The sequence below is a fragment of the Chroicocephalus ridibundus genome, chromosome Z (genome assembly GCF_963924245.1).
Source record: "Chroicocephalus ridibundus chromosome Z, bChrRid1.1, whole genome shotgun sequence".
Taxonomy (NCBI): Eukaryota; Metazoa; Chordata; class Aves; order Charadriiformes; family Laridae; genus Chroicocephalus; species Chroicocephalus ridibundus.
Window position 1 is genome coordinate 57884813 of NC_086316.1, and position 19765 is coordinate 57904577.

Below are 19765 nucleotides of genomic sequence, written 5' to 3' on the forward strand. Positions count from 1 at the left end.
AAATTCTCAACTAGCTTTTGTTCTTTTTCTGAGCCTAACATGAAACTTTTCTAGTTACAACTAAAGCAACAAAAACCTCGGGAAGAGAGAAATGTAACAATTACCTACCCTTCTCCTCCACTCCCACACACAAACATACACAAAGTTTTGGGCAACAATCCAGATCTTTAACTAGCAAATATGAGAATCTTGCTTAGAAGTCCTTTTCTTACTGCCAGTGGAACTGCCTGTTTTTCTTCTAAGTTTCTAATTAGTCCTTAAGGCACCAGAGCTCTGCTTTGTTAGTCACTGTTTACAGCAGTGGTCGATCTGAACTAGCTGCTGTTTCCTTGATGGCTCAGGTAGGCTATACACCTTCTGGCACACCCCTGCTTTGGGGTCTACCACATTAAGAGTCTATATCAGCTAAGGCAATAAAGATGCTATTTGAGACAGTTGAAATTCAACCGCAATCTTCTCAAAGGAGATGATGCAGAAACAAACGAAGTCTGGGAGGGGTAATCATCGACTTCATTATGCTGGCAGCTTGTTACATGGTAAAACAGGCAAGAGGTCTTTTTTTATTTTTGTCCCAGGTCATGTACACCATTCATTCAGTGAAGATTCTTCACTGCCACTCACTTTTGCTGTTTCTGCCTCAGGAAGAGATATAAGCACACAAAAAAATTAATTTTCTGACCCTGACAGTGGAGGAAAAGGACAACCATACTTTCTTGCCATATAAAAAAACCTGAAGACCTAGGATTTCATCCTGATCAACCATGCTTTTATGTGATTTTTAATCACTGTGCTCTATGCATAATATGCAAAAGCTATGATATAGCATTTGAGAAAACATTGTGCATGCATTGTTGACTGTCTGGCTCTTGCAATGAAAAGTAGTTTCAGGTGTAATGTTTCATATGATAGTTTAGTGGTACCTCCTGGAAAGCAAAGAGTGTAAATCAATCTTATCTGTCATCCTATTATAGACTTAAGCTGATCGTGATAGTTTATATATGCAATACAAAGTTCCTAAAGAATATTTCACACAGCGCTAATTGATGTTGTTAACAGAACATAAACTTCTGTGAAAACAACAGAATTCTTTTGTTGTCCCCATTAGCTTAAAATCTATCAGCATGCACAAATTATTATTTATATACACAAATCTTCCACTCTGAAGGGTTTAATCGCAATTTCTCTAAGGATAATTGTTTGTGGTTGGTCCAACGCACTCTCTGCTTGTAGTACTAAAGCTCACATTGGTGCCTCATTAAATGTTCATTTCAACTGAGATGGTTAAGAAAAGATTTTTACCAAACATGCCCCTGGTCTCTCCAGAAGGCTCTAGGGGTCTATATTCAGGGCAAAACTTTGTATTTAGGGCCTACCTCTCCTTTTTTTTTTTTTTTTTTTGGCTTGTTCCTTGCTAAACCATTTAAATGACTTCCAAAACTTTAGATCATCTACAACAATGATAAGGGCAATTTTAAAAGCACTAGTGATCATACATGCCATCTTCCTTTTACACTGTGACTTGAAATGCAACTGAAGGATATCAGTTTTTGCATTTAGATTTTTGTTTTGTTTGCACTATCTTACCAATTCAAAATAGGGTGAATATGAAATAAACACAAGGGTTTCTTTTCCAGCTCACACATATTACCTGAGCTTCTCAAGGACTTCACTGAGAAAATGCTACCATAATGCTGATAATTTTGTAAAACTTGTAAGAAGTTTAACAGTTTATGTGCTTTATTTTTACTTTCTTCCTAATAAACACTTATTAATAATAAGTGAAAAAAGTCAGACATTAATAATAATAATAAAGACCATGTAAACATTATTCTAGGGCGTTTTTTCCTTTTGCTCCTACAGGGTTGTTTTTATTTTTATCAAGGTCACAGCTGGCATTTTTATCAAGAAGGAAAAAAATGTCTATTTTGTCCCTTTCATGACTGACAACTTCAAAGAAATTCACAATATATTCACAGATGAGTCTTTAATACTGTCACTACTTCAAAAGCTGGAGGAGGACATAATGCAAATGCCACAGAACTGGAAAAATAATGTGTTAATATTTTGGCCCCTCGTTTCCTAAGAACACAGATTTGTGGAGCTTTGGTGTGACCTTTCTGTGGCAGAAAAGCCATGAGCTGTTTTTTTCCAGTTACTTCTTAGAACAACATTTTTTTCTTTAGAGATGTAAGTTTAACGAGAAAAAATAGGATCTTCTACTAGGGTAGTATACCTGAAAAAAAAATGGCCCAATTTCAAGTACATGAAGAGGTACTGCCATTTTTAGAACAGGGATTTTTGATTCGACTTCAGTCGGAGCCAGAGCAGTACCTAAGATACACTTGAAAGCTGGATCTCCCACTCACACTTAAAAATAAGAATGTCCACAGAATTTGGCATATGCTGACAACTATGTTGTTAAAAAGAATGTATTTTTGTATCTGCTGGCTATCACTACAGTTACAAATTCCATAGAAATAATATTACGTACCCTCGCAAAATCATTTGGATGATGCAACACGTTTGACATCATAAGTTACAAACAGAATTTCACTTCACAATTCATCTGGAAATTTCAAGCTTGGGAAAAGGTCATGTTTTGGTCTAACAACATTCTAAACATGAGGTTTTGTTATTATAATGATTGTAAAGCTCAACTCGTATGACAACTGAAATAAAATATACTCTTACCTAATCCAGTTTGCCTGACTTTAGGGAAAAATACTAATACTGAGTCCAGGTGTGCTGACTCCCTCATAAAAGTCTCCAGGTCATTATTACTGAAGCTCAGGAAACCGTGTGATTCACCATGTGCAAGTATTATTCTACACAGGTCGCAAGGAAAAATATTGTGGACTTTTTATATGAACTTGGTCCAAAAGCTGATCCAGGCTTGGACCTATTTTTCTGTAGCTGCATTCATGATGGCATGTATTCAGTGTATGCTATCAGGTAAGCACTTTTCACAAGCTATCCTTTTTCCTTATGCTAAAAACTACAGTGTAGTCTGGTGTGTGTTTTTCAAATCACATTTAAAAAAAAAATCAAGTCAGAACAGAAAAAAGGACAAATGTACTGAACTATGCTTATGAACTGTAGTTTTTAATGACTATAAAAGGTAAAAGCAGTAGAGAATATAAAACAGAACATTAAATATGTCCTCTTTTCTGGTTTTCACTTCATGTCCGAAAATGAAAACTGTTTGGAAAGATAAATAAGGAATGTTCATATGCGGGACATGGTGGACATAAAGATGTTTCTCATTTGCAAGTTCATTTATCTTGGGTAAGCTTAGGATTTCCTGTAGTATAAAAAAAAGAACTTCACCATAAATTACAGCCTAGACTTCACAATGCATGTAGATGTCTGGAGCCTAAGAGGGACACGAGATCTTAAAAAATCATTTTAAAAAGCAACTTCTCTGCTCAGACCCTAAAGTCCATTTCTGGCTCACCAGCTATCTTCCAGAGACAAGGCAAAAAACTCAGTATTCTATTCATTGATCAGGGATTATTATGTCTGATTCCAGTGATGGCACAGATATATAAGTACAGCATAATACCAGTCAACTGTAATAGAAAATATAAAAATATTTTTAACACAATTTGAGTAAGCAGTCAGATGAAAAGATTATCTTCCTGCTAACAACAGCTGTCAATAACATCTGTCTCAATGACAACAACAGTATTCTCCTTACGTGTCCAACTGTTCTCTAAAGGCTTCGTTTCTAAAGCAGCCTGCTTGGTGATAAAGAGTACACTTGTCGTGTACACTTGGAGCCTGTCTTTCCTGCACTTGTAATTTTTCAGAGAGAGGTTTGACTGGATGCGTTTGCTATCAACCACCTTGATGGTATAGCAGACAGACAACTCCAGAAAAGGTAATAATAAAATTCAGGGTAAATAATACAAACCAAAAGTAAATCACTGTGATTAATCAAGGCGTTTGTATCCTCTTAAAAGTAGTGAGAGGGCACTTTCTTACTCTTTCTTGTCTACTTCCTAAAAGTTAGATGTATTTCAGGCAGGAAATGTTGTAATCTTTTGCACAGCATACCAGAGGAAAGGTCTGTGCATTTAGTCTTTGTGATGGACAATAGGATGTCAAATCTAGTAAGAACATCCTGAATAATCTCATCTTTGAAAAACGACCAGATACTTACAGGGATTTATATTAGCACTATGAATTAATAACCTATGGCACAATCTTGATACATAATACTACTTTCTTCCTCAACTTATTCCTGTAAATGATTTACAATCCACCTCTGTTAGAGGAGGAAGCAATGTTCCCACAGTTCCCCATCAGAATTAGGAACATCTTAAGGACGGACACACAGTTTTGCACAAACATGACTTTGTGCATTTTTTGCTTTTCTTTCTATTAATTTTGTGCTTGTATAAAACATGACCGTTTGCAATCTAAGCCTAGTCCATAACAAATATTACTGCAAATATTACTCCTTTCATGCAGTTGTCTCTCTTATGGCCTCCAGCTATGTTCTAGCTCATATGCTTACTCCCAGGTACAATTCAACAGGCTGTGTGGATGCAGACAGGCTTTGATATAGTTGGGCTTAAATGCAACAATTATCAACGCCAGAATGTGAGGTGCAAACCAGCTGATATTGGTTTGAATTGTACATTGTGACCAGTCAAACCGTATACCACTTAAATTTGTCATTTACTCAAGCATAGTTGTAAAACATGTTTAGAAGCACTGCACTGGTATAGATTTAATCTAATTTGATTGCTCACTGGAAACACCCTAGCAAAGGCAAATGAGTTATCTTTAGGGCTGATGAAAAGATAACCTCACAGGCACTAGGAAGTTCCCTTTATTATCTTTAGAACTATTTACAATAGATAGGATCCATCCCTAGCCTGCTTTAATATTCTTGGCTGTGGTAGATCTAGAAGGTCGTTATTCCTGCAGGTTACATCTCTCCCTTGCCGTGGAGGAGTACCTGTAAAAATGTCCCCAAAAAAGAGAGAGAGGTTATTATACCTAAAGAAACAGCCATCTGGGGCATTTGATGGCTCTTTAGTCCTTCACATGCAGTGAGCAATCATGACTGGTAACAACGTGAATGAAACCCTGGTCTCAACTCCTTATCTTTTCTACTCACTCAGATTGCCTTGAATCCAAACAGTGGTGGGAGGGAGGTAAAGCATCTATGTGCAGAGGCTGCAGTGGGGACTGGACTTTATGAGTAGCATATCAAGTAGAGCTTCCTGTCTCCTCTCCCCTCTCTGCACCTGTTTTAGAGCCATGTACAATCTATTCCTTGTGCTGAATACAAATCCAGAAAGACACTAAGGCAATGACGCCATAAAAAGCAAAGAGAAGTCAGCTTGCAGTGAGTCAGGAAGACGGAATGACTCTTCCTGAGAAGAAAGAGATTAGGTTCTTCCTATGTTTAAAGGAAACTTGCGTCTTAAACTGGTGAAGTACAAGCCAGCAGTCTGGATGAGCAGACAATGAGGTGGACCGAAAACAGACTGAACAGGCAGGCCCAGAGCGTGGTGATCAGTGGCATGAAGTCTAATTGGAGGCCATTAACTAGCAGTATACCCCAGGGGCCAATAATGGGTCTAATCCTGTTTAACATCTTCTTAATTGTCTGGATTTTGGAGCAGAGTGTGACCTCAGCAAGATTACTAATGACACAGAACTGGGAGGAGTGGCTGATGCACAAGAGGCTGTGCTGCCCTTCAGAGGGACCTTGACAGGCTGGAGAAAATGGGCTGACAGGAACCTCATGAAGTTCAACAGGGAGAAGCGCAAAGTCCTGCACCTGGAACATCCCCACTCACCAATACATGCTGGGCCCTTGTTGGAAAGCAGCTTTGCAGAAAAGTACCCGGAGGTCCTAGAAGACCATGACCATGCAGATTCTAGGAGACCATGGTTTCAACCAAGTGGAACATGAGCCTGCAATGTGCCCTGGTGGTAAAGAAGGCTAGTGTTATCCTGGGGTGCAGTAGGCAGCAGGTTGAAGGAGGTGATCCTTCCCTTCTGCTCAGTGCTGGTGAGACATGCCTGGGTTCTGTGTCCATGTCTTTTATCTTTATATGTTATATGCTGAAGCATAAGGATACAGGGAGGTGATTAAAGACAGCCAACATGGCTTCATCTAGGGCAAATCGTACCTGACTAATCTAGTGGCCTTCTACAATGAAGTGACTACATCAGTGGACAAAGGAAAAGCAACTGATGTCATCTACCTTGACTTCTGTACGGCCCCCCACAACTTTCTTACCTCTAAATTAGAGAGACATGGATTTAATGGATGGACTGTATAGTTGGATAAGGAACTGTCTGGATGGCCACATCTGAAGAGTTACAGTGAACGGCCCAATATCTAAATGAAAATGAGTAATGAGTGGTGTTCCTCAAGGGTAAGTACAGGGACCAATACTATTTAATATCTTCATTAATGACAGGTAGTAGGATTGAGTGAACCCTCAGCTAGTTTGCAGACAACATCAAGCTGAGTGGTACGGCTGATTTGCTTGAGGGAAGGGACGCCATCCAGAGGGACCCTGACAGGCTTAAGAGATGGACTTGTGTGAACCTCATGAAGTTGAACAAGGCCAAGTGCAAAGTCTTGCACCTGGATTAGGGCAACCCCCAAGATCAGTACAGATGGGGGATGAATGGATTAAGAGCAGTCCTGATGAGAAGGACTTGGGGGTACTGGTGGATGAAAAATTGGACATGAGCAGACAATGTGCGCTTGCAGCCCAGAAAGCCAACCGTCTCTGGGGCTGCATCAAAAGAAGCGTGGCCAGCAGGCTGAGAGAGGTGATTCTGACCCTCTACTTCGCTCTGGTGAGACCCCACCTGGAGTGCTGTATCCAGCTCTGTGTCCCCCAGTACAAGAAAGACATGGAGCTGTTAGAGCAGGTCTGGAAGAGGGCCACAAAAATAATCAGAGGGCTGGAGCACCTCTCCTACGAGGAAAGGCTGAGAGAGTGGGAGCTGTTCAGCCTGGAGAAGAGAAGGCTCCACAGAGACCTTACTGTGGCCTTTCAATACTTAATGGGGGATTATAACAAAGATGGAGAGAGACTTTTTAGTAGGACCTGTAGCAGTAGGACAAAGGCTAATGGTTTTAAACTGAAAGAAGGTAGATTTATATTAGATATTAGGAAGAAATTCTGTACTGTGAGGGTGGTAAAACACAGGCACAATTTGCCCAGAGAAGTTGTGGATGCCCCATCCCTGGAAATGTTCAAGGTCGGGTTGGATGAGGCTTTGAGCAGCCTGGTCTAGTTAAGGACGTCCCTGCCTATGGGAGGGGGGTTGGACTATGTGATTTTTGAAGGTCCCTTACAATCCAAGCCTTTCTATGGTTCCAAGATGCAAACCTGGTCTTTATACTCCCTGTGCCTGCAACTCCAAGTAATTTTCTCTGAAGGATTAAAAAAACAGCTTCTCATTTATTTTTTTATGTAAATCTAAGAAAACTGGCCATTTACTATAAATTGTGACTAACATATTGTTACACATAACATATGAAACCTAAATACATCCTACTTTTTCATCTTTAATCTGTTATTAGTGTTTAATATTCTCTGTACCAAATATAAAATCACTACTATTTCACACATGTAGTATGTAAGAGGTAGTCTTTTGCCATAGCAATTACAAATTGGACTTTATTAACCCCTCTTAAAAGCCACAGTGCACACATATATTTATGGTATAGATTTTAGATTAATTCAAATGGGTTATTATTTGATCATTTGAAAAAACTGTCTTGAATATAAGTCTGCAAAGGCTTATTAGCTTGAGTTACCCTCACTTAGAAAGATTAGAGTAAAGCAGCATTCAACCCTTTCGTCAAGTGTGCTCCCCTTTGTGACTCCCTTTCTTGAGTTATGTTGACTCAGTGAAAACGAAAACAGAATTTTTGATAATGCCACTGTCCTGACATTACATATCATAAGGCTATGGCTCAACGGTCATACTTGATAAGAAGGACATATCTACAAGCAGCTTTTAAAAGTTGATAAAGTATGAATATACGTTTTAGGTATGCAGCAAACACATGGAAAATGCCTTTGCTATTAGCAGACTGGTAACTTTATTAAGGTTTATAATGTATTACTTTATATAAAAAACTGAGAATTTGCCACATCTTTTTAAAAATGCACTAGAACTTTATACTTACTGCATAAATCTATTGTATGTACAAAGGTCTGAGGTTCTCCCTGCAGCTTATTGAAGTTTAAAAAGAAAAATTAATTGAAAGAAATAGCTTGGCCTATACAATGGAGTGTGGACAATCCTTTTAAGTAATTAGCATTTTATCATATCCAAATAACAAGGGTTTTATTGAAATTCAATCAAAAAATGCTGGCCTCAGCCCCATAAAGGGGTAGCACTGAACAGAAACCTGCTATCAGAGTACATAGGAAATGGCCTGGTCTGCACCAGGCAGAAAACCATTTTGCACTGTACCTGACCCCTCTGCAACAGCCTGTGCTTTTTAGGGTAACCTCTTGTGAGTCTTCAGAACTGAGACTTTGTACCATATAAGATTTAAGTCGACCTTTTCATTTCAGGTAGAAATAATTTAAATGTATTGGCATCATTAATGTAAAGTAGAATCCACAGTACAATTTGATAATTAGGTAGGAGTTTGACTTTTATCACAGGTTTTTTAAAATTTCAAATCTTTAGCTAAAAGTTTGCTTTAATATTGGTAGTGTGGGCTGTTTGGTTTGTTGTTTTTTTTCATATAAATCTATGTGTGTAAACTCATCCTTAAGTAATGTCTTAAAACCAGAACAGGAAAAGAAAATTTTATTTGGCAACTGGACAATTTCAGGGACAAGGAAATGAAATGATACAAGTAAATGCTAAAATTTTGTTTTATAACACTTGTAAAATGCAGACATTGATTATCTGTAGAGGCAGCTGAGGAGTATGTCTATTGGGAGGGTTTTTAACTGCATGAATCACATAACTGGAAGTTAAGTGATGTGTTAGAGAGCTGTATTGCTGCTCTTGATAGTTCTCTGTTTTGTAATTTATGTGTTGAAAAGTTTTGAATGGATAGCACTGGTGGCCAGGGCCCCACGTTGGTGCCAAAACACCATTTTCTTCACTTGAAGTCAAACCAAATAACTACTACTGAAAGATCTACCTGGAAGATAAAATAGTAAACTACACTGGCTAAATGAAAGTAATAAAAATAGAAAATCTCTTCTATGAATGCTGTGTTTATCCTAACACACTGCTGAGGCAAACTGATTAAAATTCAGCTTTTGTGGTCTCTCGAATGTACACTGCTCAGCTGGTACATGTTAGAGCCCACACTTTCAGCAATGATAAGCTGTTTTTTCTCATCAGTTTACAAAATTATTTTTCAACTTTCTTGGTTTCTGGGTATAAATACTGTGATTGGAAAGTAGATACATTTACGACACGCGATCCAGATACCTTCTAATTACTATCCAGGGCTCGACTCAACAAGAATGATCTGCTTTTTCATGTCCCATGCTGGCTTCCAACCACCACAGACACTTAACACTCTAGGAGAGTGACATAAACGTCTCTTAGTTTTGCACATTAATGAGAGGTTTCTTCCCATTCCTTTGTCCAATACAGGAGGCCATTTGGAAAGCCAGTTACAACTTACTTTTAAGTGATAGTTTAGGCTTCATTTCAAAGAACGTATGAAGTTGGACAGGAATTTAATTTCTCACATAACAAAAATAAAGTGTTATTTGAGGAGAATGTTTTCTGAGGTCCTGCTCAGTTTTCAGCAACTTAGCTCTGGGTAATATGCAGGTAAGTAGTAGGAATGCTGCCTGAGATGAGGGACAGTAAAGCCTTGCTCCTTCACCTCTACGTATGAGATGAACATCATTATACATAAAAGTTATCCCATCAAAACAGAAAGAACAACTCACATGCATGCATTAAAAACATATGTGCAAGTCTTTGCAGGATTAAAAAAGGCAGGAAGCAACAGGTTGGGGCAACAGACACCAGATGGGTGGAAGGAAAAACAAAATGATAGGAAGACATGCTTATGTGGGCAGGTTGCATACGCCACTTTCGAGTTTGAAGGCATTTGAAGGTCTGATTTTAAAGTTTGACCTTGTTTTAAACAAATGTGATTGTTGTGTAACAGCTGCTCATGAAGCATCTGCAGCTCCAGTGCTCATGATCGATAACTGACACTAAATTTAAATCATGACAAGACCACCAACACAACATTTTAGGTCACGTCATTGCTAATTTTTTACAGAATGGTGTTTAGCATAGTTCATAAGGAGTCAGATATCTATCATGCGTCACCGAACACACCGGGGTACACCTTACATAGCTGCCAGGGAGGTGGTGGATTTGTCATTAAGAGGAATCAGTACACAGCCTAAAATTCTGCTGGTATTCATAAAACCACTATATAGCTTAGACAAGTCACTGGCAGGAGAGAGTGAGAAAGAGACGAGCTTGCATGCAAATTTGTAGTGAATGGAGATAATTATGCAGGCAATGTAGTAACTCCTGTAAATGATGCCTTGCCAGCAACGTCCAGCTTTCACTGAATTGCATTTTGAAGAAGTAAACTCAGGAACTCTGAAGAAAAAGGAACAAAATTTTATAGCTGTAAATTAACCTTTTGTGTACAGGCAAGAAAGCTAACAGACTGACCTATTATTCCTCTTACTTTGACAATTCCTTTCAAAAAACACAGAACACTACATTGAAAGCACTTCTGTGAAGATATATCACTCTATTTCAGTAGAACAAACTGAGTCATGTAAAAATGACCTGAACCTTTTGATGAACAGGAAACATGATGTTAGCAAATGTATGTAATCTACCATACTGTGTAAAAGCAAATATTCTTACTTACAAAATAAACATTCAGATTGTTAAAATGGAATCATATTCAGAACATGATGAATAACGTATTTGAACATTTGCTACAAAAAATACTGAGTGTTTCACTATTGAATCAAAAGAAAAAGAAATAAAAAATATTATAATGGTTTAATTTCACAACAGCTCTGACTAGCAAAACTTTTGTGAGTGTTTGTGAAATGAAGACAGATATATTGTTATGATTCCACTACTTTGCCAGGGTTTAGTCATACAGATGAACAGTGACCATCACCACTGCTGGGAAAAGCTGCCTGAAAGCTGACCCTAAAAATAGGAAGAAAGAAAATAATCCTAACCCTCTAAATATCAGCCAGTTACAGTCTTTATTCAAGCGAGTCTCCACATGATCGGGAATCGAGGCAGGATCCTGTAGTGAACTCCTCTTCTGATGGCTTCTCAATATGATGTCTCACTCTTGTGAATATTCCACCATAAATTTAAAATGAATTCCCAAAGGATATGGAAAGGTACACGGATGCGTATTCTGCCATGGGAAAGGCACATCGCAGTGGAGCTAATTTTATCCTCTGCGACTGCAAGCCCCATGCCTTCCAACAAATTGCTGAGGAGGTGGAGTTTCTCTGCATACTTTTCTCTCTGGCACAGAGACCTATCCTCAGTTTATATTACCATTATGTTATTTGTTCTTTCATGTGTCAGCAAACTCAGTTACCTTGTACTTACATCAACACCCTGGAAACACAGTTTTTGCCTCAGATGACAAGAGTCTTGAAAAGGAGGCCTGTGTTTTCCTTTTACCCAACAATATGAAAGTAAGTGTCTTGGGCTCATACTGCCACCACAGCACAGACCAGCTGAGAGTCAGCACTTCCCTGGGAAAAGACACCAAACTCTAGCAGGCAGCAAGCTCAGTCAGAAGAGTTTGGTGTTCCAACAGCTGAAGTCTAATTTATTTGGTTTAGGGAGGGAAGCGGGGAGATAGACTTATTTTAAATCAGGAGGATTTTTTTTTCTTTTCATAGATGAAAGGGCGAGAAGGAAAAAAAAATATCCCGGAGATGTATGTCATTGCAGAATTGGTGACCTACATAAAAACTTTATTTCCCAGGGGCGATAATTTAGGCACCAGGTTGTTTTGCTGCTGCGGTGGGGAGGAGGATCCCCAACCCTGCGCCCCCGCCGCCAGCGAGTGGTCCCTCCAAGGACTCGGGGCTTGCTGGGACAGAACAGAAAGGGACCAAACTCCTGGGGGGGAGACTGGACGTTTCCTCCCAGCCGGAGGACACACACCCGTAGCCGGCTTCGTCTGCCTACACTTTGTCACAGCAAACTGTGCTGCAGAAGCCCACCCTGGAGACGCAGCTCCGCGGCGTCGGGAGCGGACCGGCGGGGCGCGCCCAGGGACGCCGCTTGCCGCCGGCGGGAGCAGCCCGGCAGCGGAGGGGGGGTGCCCGCCCGAAGGCTGGCCAGCGAGGGGAGAGGGTTGCCGGCCCGAAGGCTAGCCAGCGGCGGGCGGCGGCGGCAGGGCCAGCCGGGCTATCTGGAGCTCGCAGATGGCTCCCCGCCCCGAGGGTCTCTCGGGGAGGAGCCGTCCCGCCCCCGCTCCCACAGCCCGGTCGCCTGCCTTGGCCGGGTCTCAGGCTAAGGCTGGTCAGGAATAGTTGCGAGGTACGAGGAAAACCCCTTACCTGTTGATTTTCAGGGCGAACGCCCTCCTGTCTGCGGCGGGTAAAGTCGCCATGCGGGAGAGCAGCCGCGGGTGCCGGCTGCCGAGGAGGACCGACGCCGGCTGTGCGCACGAAGGGCGGCTTTATTTCATTTATTTATTTTTCTTAATTGCATGCTGCGGGCTAAAAACGCGACGGTCCTCTGACAGTTCTGGGTGGCAACTTCCGCATTTCACCTTCCTAACCGAAATCGGCCGGAGTGGGAGGGATCTGCCCCTGTGCACAGCTGGCTTCGCACCCCCCGGGGGCTGCGGGGGGCTGCCCGCCGCGGTGGCACCGCACCCGGGCGACTTCGGGGGGCGGCAGAAATTACACCTCCCCGCTTCGGCGACACCCGAACGGCCCGCGAGTATTTTGGAGGGATCAGGAGGGAAGCAGCGGGGAAGGCAGGCATTTAGGCAAGCGCAATAAGGAGGGAAGACACCTTGTCCCCGTGAAGGCATACAGCTGCGGAAATCCTTGCGCATCCCCCCCGCCCCCCAAATCCCTTTTATTTTGGAAACTGCGGTGCGGGTGTCAGACACCCCCGGGGGGGTGAGCGAGGAGGGAGCGGGCACCGCTGGGCACCGCTGGGCGCCAGACGGGCCCCGCGCCGCCCCCGGTCCAGCCCGTCCTCCGCCGGCGGAACAGGCGCGGCCGCCGGGCACGGCCGGGCAGGACAGGGCAGGACAGGGCAGGACAGGGCAAAGCAGGGCATGGCAGCGCTGCTGAGGGTAGGGCAGACCGGCGCCCACCGCCCTCTGGGCAGGGGAGACAGCTGGGATCCTTCCTTCGGCCCGCTGGCACAGGGATGGAGCTCTTCGGGCAGGGAGAGACCGTGATGTGTAAGAAATAGAAGCCAGCTCTTTACCTGGGGTGATATTTTGCCAATGCACACTTGCCCCCAGGATATATGTTTCTCTTACCCCTAAACTCGCACGCAGTAACACAAGATACCAGCTTGGCTTGGCACAGAGCGGGCCCTGCTGCTGTTCTCTTCACCTGCACTTACAGCTCAGCTGTTTTAAAAGGCCATTTTTAGTAAGCGTCTTGTGGTTGGTTGTCTTACAAAGTGGTGTTTCCTGACTGATATTTTTCTCTCAGCCTTGGTGCAGATTTCACTGCTTCTGCAGATAAGCAGAACTCAGACTTCATTTCAAAGGGGGAACAGAAGCCAAACATGGTTTCTACAGGTGAATTCTGGGGTAGCAGAGGCAATTTAGTTTTAGGTTGTCCTATTGTTATTACATCCATGCCTAGGTGGCAACAGCATCAGGATTCACCCATTGAACAGCAGTCAAAAATCTCTCCATTCTGGAGGGTATCTAAAGGAAAACAGTGTGATTTGAGGCAAGGAGTGGAAAATTATCAAACAGTGAAGGTCTAAAATTGTGCTACTAACAATTACCTCTTAACCTGCAGGATTCACCATTCTCCAGAGCACTGCTAAGTATGAGTGGTCTCAAATATGAATGTTAACCCCTATGGTCCTTGAAGAGCACTGTCTGTGTGCTGTTAGGGAAGTGCAGAAGGCTGAAGAGGTGAAAGATTTAACAAAACACAGAAGTAAATAAAAAGTGTTGAAAATGGAAACACATATGGGTATATTTTGGGGGAACAAACCTACAAGGACCTACAGCCGAATAAGATCTCAGAGATGAATCTGAAAACCTCAGAAAGAAAATATTTAAATATATTATTAATATAATGGCATTAACTAACAAACATTTGCTTTGGGAAGAATAAATTAGACAGGTAATTGCACAGAACTTACCCACCACACCCATACTTTCTTTACGTCACCATGATAAAGCTAAGGCCATTTACGTACATGTGATTTTGACTTAAATATCACTTAGTTACAAATCACCGATAGGTAGCTATGATCCGGCATGTGTGTTGGTGACAAGAAAACTCTGGAGTGCTAGAGATTCTGGACGTGGCAAGGCACCACTTCCCACCACCTTTCTTCTTGTCCGCACTGGCAGGTGTCTCTTGAAGATGGTCACCGCCTTCACAACCCTCTTCACTGCACAAACTGGCCGTGGTTTTAATAGATGCTTTAATGCTCTACAAGAAACTCAAAGTGTGCGATCACATTGTGTCAACTGTGGAAAGAAACAGGAAAAATGTAACCCTTTTTTAATTTTAGTAGACACACGTAATTTAAATGGTCACATCCATTTTTGAGAGACTAATCTGACACGCCCAGTGTTTGATTTTTTTTCTAGACCAATGGTATGCATCCCTTACCTATTCTACTTGGAGTCGAGGGCCTCAGCACCTTTGAAAGCTACGCACGCAAAATCAAGCTGAAATATTTATTTTAACATCTTACCCTTTCTGATGTACTTACTCTCTTTGCTTTCACAGGAAATTGGTGGACAGAGGAGCTTCTCTCATATTTGCTTTTCAGAATTTCAGATTATAGATTAACATAAATCATGTTCTCCTTAAAATGCCATGAAAAAAACACCAGTTTGTCAATTTTCTATGTTAGGTCACTGCAAGGACCTAGGATGGGCAAGAAATACTTCTTAAGTACTCTTTGCATACTCAGTTATGCAAAGATACTCATTCTATCTCCTGTATAATTGAAGGGAAATCGGAGGAAAAAATGTTATGCTCCACTAGTACAGTAGGTCCTTGCTATGACATGAAATTGCGTTCTGGTAGCTTAACCATGCATTATAGATAATCTGTCACTAGAAGAGCTGCTCATCCACAGTAGAAAGTCAGGTCTTCTCTGTTTCTCAAAATATTGCTTTTGAAGACCATAACTATCCTTTTCATTGTTTAATTTCAAAAGTTGCCGTGAAGTCCTATGCCTCTGTTGCCAGCAACTTAAGCTAAGGAGGAGAAAAGTAAGCAATGAAAAAAAAGCATTCTGTACACTGTCTGGTTGTAGAGACAGTAAGGCAACAGTTGTGGTATTAGATAGGTTTCACGCCTGTTTTTCTGTTCACAGAAAAGGAGGTCCCATGGAAGTAATTGGATGTTCTTCCTTTACTGAAGTCTGTGGTTAATTGAGTTTGGGGTGTTGTGTTTTGTTTGCTTAAGAGAGGAAGATGTTTCTTCTTCTAGCTGTCTCTCCAGAACTGCTAACTACTCAGGAAGAAGCCACTACCTCATTTTTTTATTGAAGTTATTAAAAAAAAGAGTCCAGGCTTCATCTTAACAGCTCATGTGGCATGAAGTAGGACCTTCCTTGATTGCCAAATTTGGCCACACAGATTGAGCTAGCAGCAATGCAGGTAACATCACAACCTGCACAAATATACCCATTTATGAATGATACAACTATTTATTTTGCAGTTACATACATTCTTGGTAAGCATGGACAAAAGTATTACTCAAAAATATTTTGTCACATGCAGGAAAAAGTGTCTGAGGAGGCAGACAAAAGTAAGGTTTACAAAACTGCTCGTATATTCATCAGTTACATCCAAAACACTTAGATCATTGTAAGTTTTCATCTTTTTGGATGAACTGAATTATCAGCAGCCTACTTCAGCATACGAGAGCAAAACTCATCAAATATTCCTTTTCATCTATTATGCCAACAACCCATTGCCTTTTTTGGGAAGAAAAATAAGAAAAAAAATAGAAGTTGTATCAAGAAAGTTTACATGGTATTAACTCATTGGAGTACTACCAGATGAGATGTTGGTAAACCAACTTTTTTAAACTATCATACCTAATTAAGTATTCCTAACAGTGGTGCTCCAGCTTATTGTTAAACACCATGGTTTGAATTCTTGCAACAAACAGATCTACTATATTCAAGGTCATGAAGTCTAATCATGCCTTTAGAACAAGAAGTAGAACAAGATCTTTCCAGTCAGCAGATTAGAAAAATGATATCAAGCCAGGTGCCAGTGAAGGCAGCACAAAATCAAAACTGAAGAAAGCAATGCAACTCAGAACAGACCATGTTTTTCCAAACCTAGCTTGCTTGGATGGCAGCAGCTGTTGGTGGGTCTTGCATATGATACAGTAGAAAGCATGCTTACATCCCCCATGTCCTCATCCCCATCTTCCACATCATGCATCCCAAATGGTGGTTCTAATTGTTGCTGCATCACTCCAGCCCTAGAATCAGTCATAAAGCCACACTTCCCTCTCATTCCACATGGGCTTCAAATGTTCTCACCATGCTTTTGTCTTCCTCCTGCAACCTGACCTGGAGGTGGTGGGTCCAGGGCCAGTCAGCTGCTGTTCCTGGGCAGGCTGAGGAGCTGCTGGCCCAGCCACAAAGAGCAGCTGAGTGGTGGTAAGGACAGCACAGCTTGGGCACGTGCTTCTGGGAGAATGGCTACTGCTGCCTATTGTTTTGAAGGAGTTTGCAAGCTGAGGTTGCGGAAATGCTGGAAGACACAAAAATCTGCACGTCTATCTGCCACCTACCAGGGGATTTTTTTTTTCTGTTAAGACACACATTTCCGAACATCTTTTTTCTTAAAAGAGTAAATTATCAGTCACTTCACTGGCAGTGAAGAACGCTATTGCGTGATAGAGTATTACAGCACCACGCCCATCATTAAACACAACTTTGTGGCCCAGGATAGTCACGGATGACAAAGCCCCGCTGAAGCTTTGAGTGTCACCTGCTTATTTGTAGAGGATATACCTTCGATGCTCAACCAGCAACTGAGTTAAGTCCATGGGAGTTTTCTCAGTATCTTTTACAGTCGTAAGTTTGCATCCTTGGCAAAATACACCAGCAGTATATAACTGCAGTAATGAATAACTGTTATCTGATTACTTCATAAGAACATCTGGAGGGTCACACCAACATGAAAACTGTGATGATCACAGTACCTGCCAGCAACACACAATGCCTGTTAATGTTTGCTCATATCCCACCATCCTGCACCATCACTGGCTACAGGAGTGTAATGTAGCCAGTGCTACCAGACACTCTCTCCTTAAAGGAAGCTGGCATGCTGTCAAGTTCAGTGCTGTCACTGGCATAGATCTCAGCTGTATCCAATAAAATTGAAGCGATTTATTCAAGATCGCTTTAAACAAAAAATGCTATATGAAATTTAGTAGGCTAAATCTCGGGAAAATAAGTGGAATTTTCCATTACTCCTGCTGTTGTATTAACTAGATTGGCAATTGTCCTGGTTCCGGTGGGGATAGGGTTAAATTTCCGCAGGATCCCCAGGACACAGGTATTCCATGCCATGTGAGGCGTGCCCACCCTGAGCTGGGGAGGGGGCAGGAATTCAATGCTTGGAGTGGGCAGGGGCATCCCGGTCTGATCAGTGAGTGGTTGTTCCGTAACTGTGTTTGTATATTCCTCTATCCGTGTTATTGCTGTTTTTTCTTGTTCCCTTTGCTGTTCTGTTAAACTGCCTTTGTCTCAACCAAAGAGTTTTGCCTTTTTCTTCCGATTCTTCCTGTATTGGGAAGGCCCGAGCGAGTGGCACGTGGTTCTTTGTTGCCATCTGAGGCCAAACCACGACACAATGAAATATTGAACCTTCCTTAAAAAAAAAGAAAAAAAATCGCTCCTAGGCTTAAGTTTCATTTCTGTGTTGGTGAAACAGGAGAAAGGGAAGTTAGTCACTTTGCAGCCTTCTGTTTTTTCATAAAACACTTGACGTAAAAAAAAAAAAAAAAGACTACATGAAAGCATATCTTCTTTTTCCATTTGTCTGTTCAAATTCGTCTGCATAAATACAAATATTACTGGCCGGATCCTCAACAGAGAGTTTCTTGAAGAAAAACGTTTCCTTGCTTACCTTCACAGCAAAACAGAACTTAAGCAGAGACAACACTGGTGAAATTTTTCCTTACTGTCACCATCTTCTTACACACGATTAGGCAACTTGCTAGATGATGTATGTCCGTATTTAAATGCTGACTATAAGCCATACCTTTATTCTAATGTTCTCAGTTTCACTAAGTTTCACATCATAACTGCGTATTGAGCACATAAGTCATAAAAAGCAGCAGTGTTAAAAAGCAGGTGCACTGACTGAAGTAACGCTGGTGTTTTTAAAAGATCTTCCTTCTCTTCTGCAACATGTGAATAATCTGTATGCTTCAAAGAAAAATAAAGTCCAGTTGTCAGGAGAAGCTGTCAATCCAAGTACAGGTAAGAGAATAGAGATGGTTTAATATAGAAATAGTTAGATAACTGACAAGAAAGAAGTAAATGTACCCAGGGGAGTATGCAAATCATACTAAAGTTATGCTTCTGTTTACCAGCTTATATTTTGAGACATACGTGTGCCCGCTCAGCAGCTACTGAGCTGATCAGAAAACTGAACTTAATTTCTGTTTCCGCATTGTTTTGCGGGTTAACTGTAATTCAAAAAAATTGGGCATCATTGTATGATTTTGCAGCATCTCCTTCCTCTGTGACGCTGAACTACATTGTACTATACAGACAAGCAGTACCTTAAAGAAACCTCCTTTCTCTAGCAGCCACGGCACTTTGAGACTGTTCATTCCACTTAATATGGAAATGCCAGTGGTTCCCTTTTCCTGCTGTTTCAATCAGGTCATGCTCCCCTTGCTACTGTGTCAGGAATCAGCAAGTTGCAATGCTCTTCAGTGCACCCTCTTCCTTATTTTCATGGCTCTTACAGTCTTCTTCCCCAATTCTCCTCTAAGAATAACACCCTTAAACACTTTTGTCCGTCATCCAAATCAGCCTGAAGCAAAAGGCTCTGCTTGCACCGAGTTCTTCAACATTTGGGAAGGGACTACCTTATTTCAGTTGCAGCCACCTGAAGTAATAATTAAATACGACTTCCTGGTACCCATCGACACTTTACTGCTTTCTGATGTTGTGTGTCTGTTCTACAAATAGCTTAGAATAAAACACTCCAACTGCGCCACCCATATTTAGGTTTGCTATGCTCATTTTACCTGCCACCACAATAAAATATGCAGGTTTTGCATCTATCTTTACAAAGTAGGCTTTATTACATAATTCAGCAGAAACGCAAAGACGGTTAATACTTACAGCAAAATTATAATGTTTAAACATTAACTTTAAAGGAACTAAAAGGAAACCCTGAAACCACAGTATTTATTTTAGGTAATTTTATTCAAGAGAAAAATAAAGAGCAGTGTCATGTGAACTGGTGAAAAGCAGAACAGCTTAAAGAACCAGGACACTGGTTTTATCACCTTTTTCTTCCCCAATACCAGATGTCTCACTGACATGTAAA

The 19765-nt window shown here is 41.3% G+C and overlaps 1 protein-coding gene across 4 annotated transcripts in view; it reads right to left on the bottom strand.

Moving 5' to 3' along the window:
• The window catches only part of DOCK8 (dedicator of cytokinesis 8), a 94082-nt gene extending 81337 nt beyond the window's left edge, over positions 1–12745 (bottom strand). For 2 of the 4 annotated variants that reach the window (XM_063320365.1, XM_063320364.1), the window contains exon 1: positions 12558–12745. In XM_063320365.1, coding sequence (XP_063176435.1) covers positions 12558–12610 — 53 coding nt within the window. In that variant the 5' untranslated portion in view covers positions 12611–12745. The remainder of the gene's footprint in view (positions 1–12557) is intronic. The other 2 variants (XM_063320366.1, XM_063320369.1) reach the window with 2 other exon arrangements.
• Between the last annotated feature and the right edge of the window lie 7020 nt (positions 12746–19765).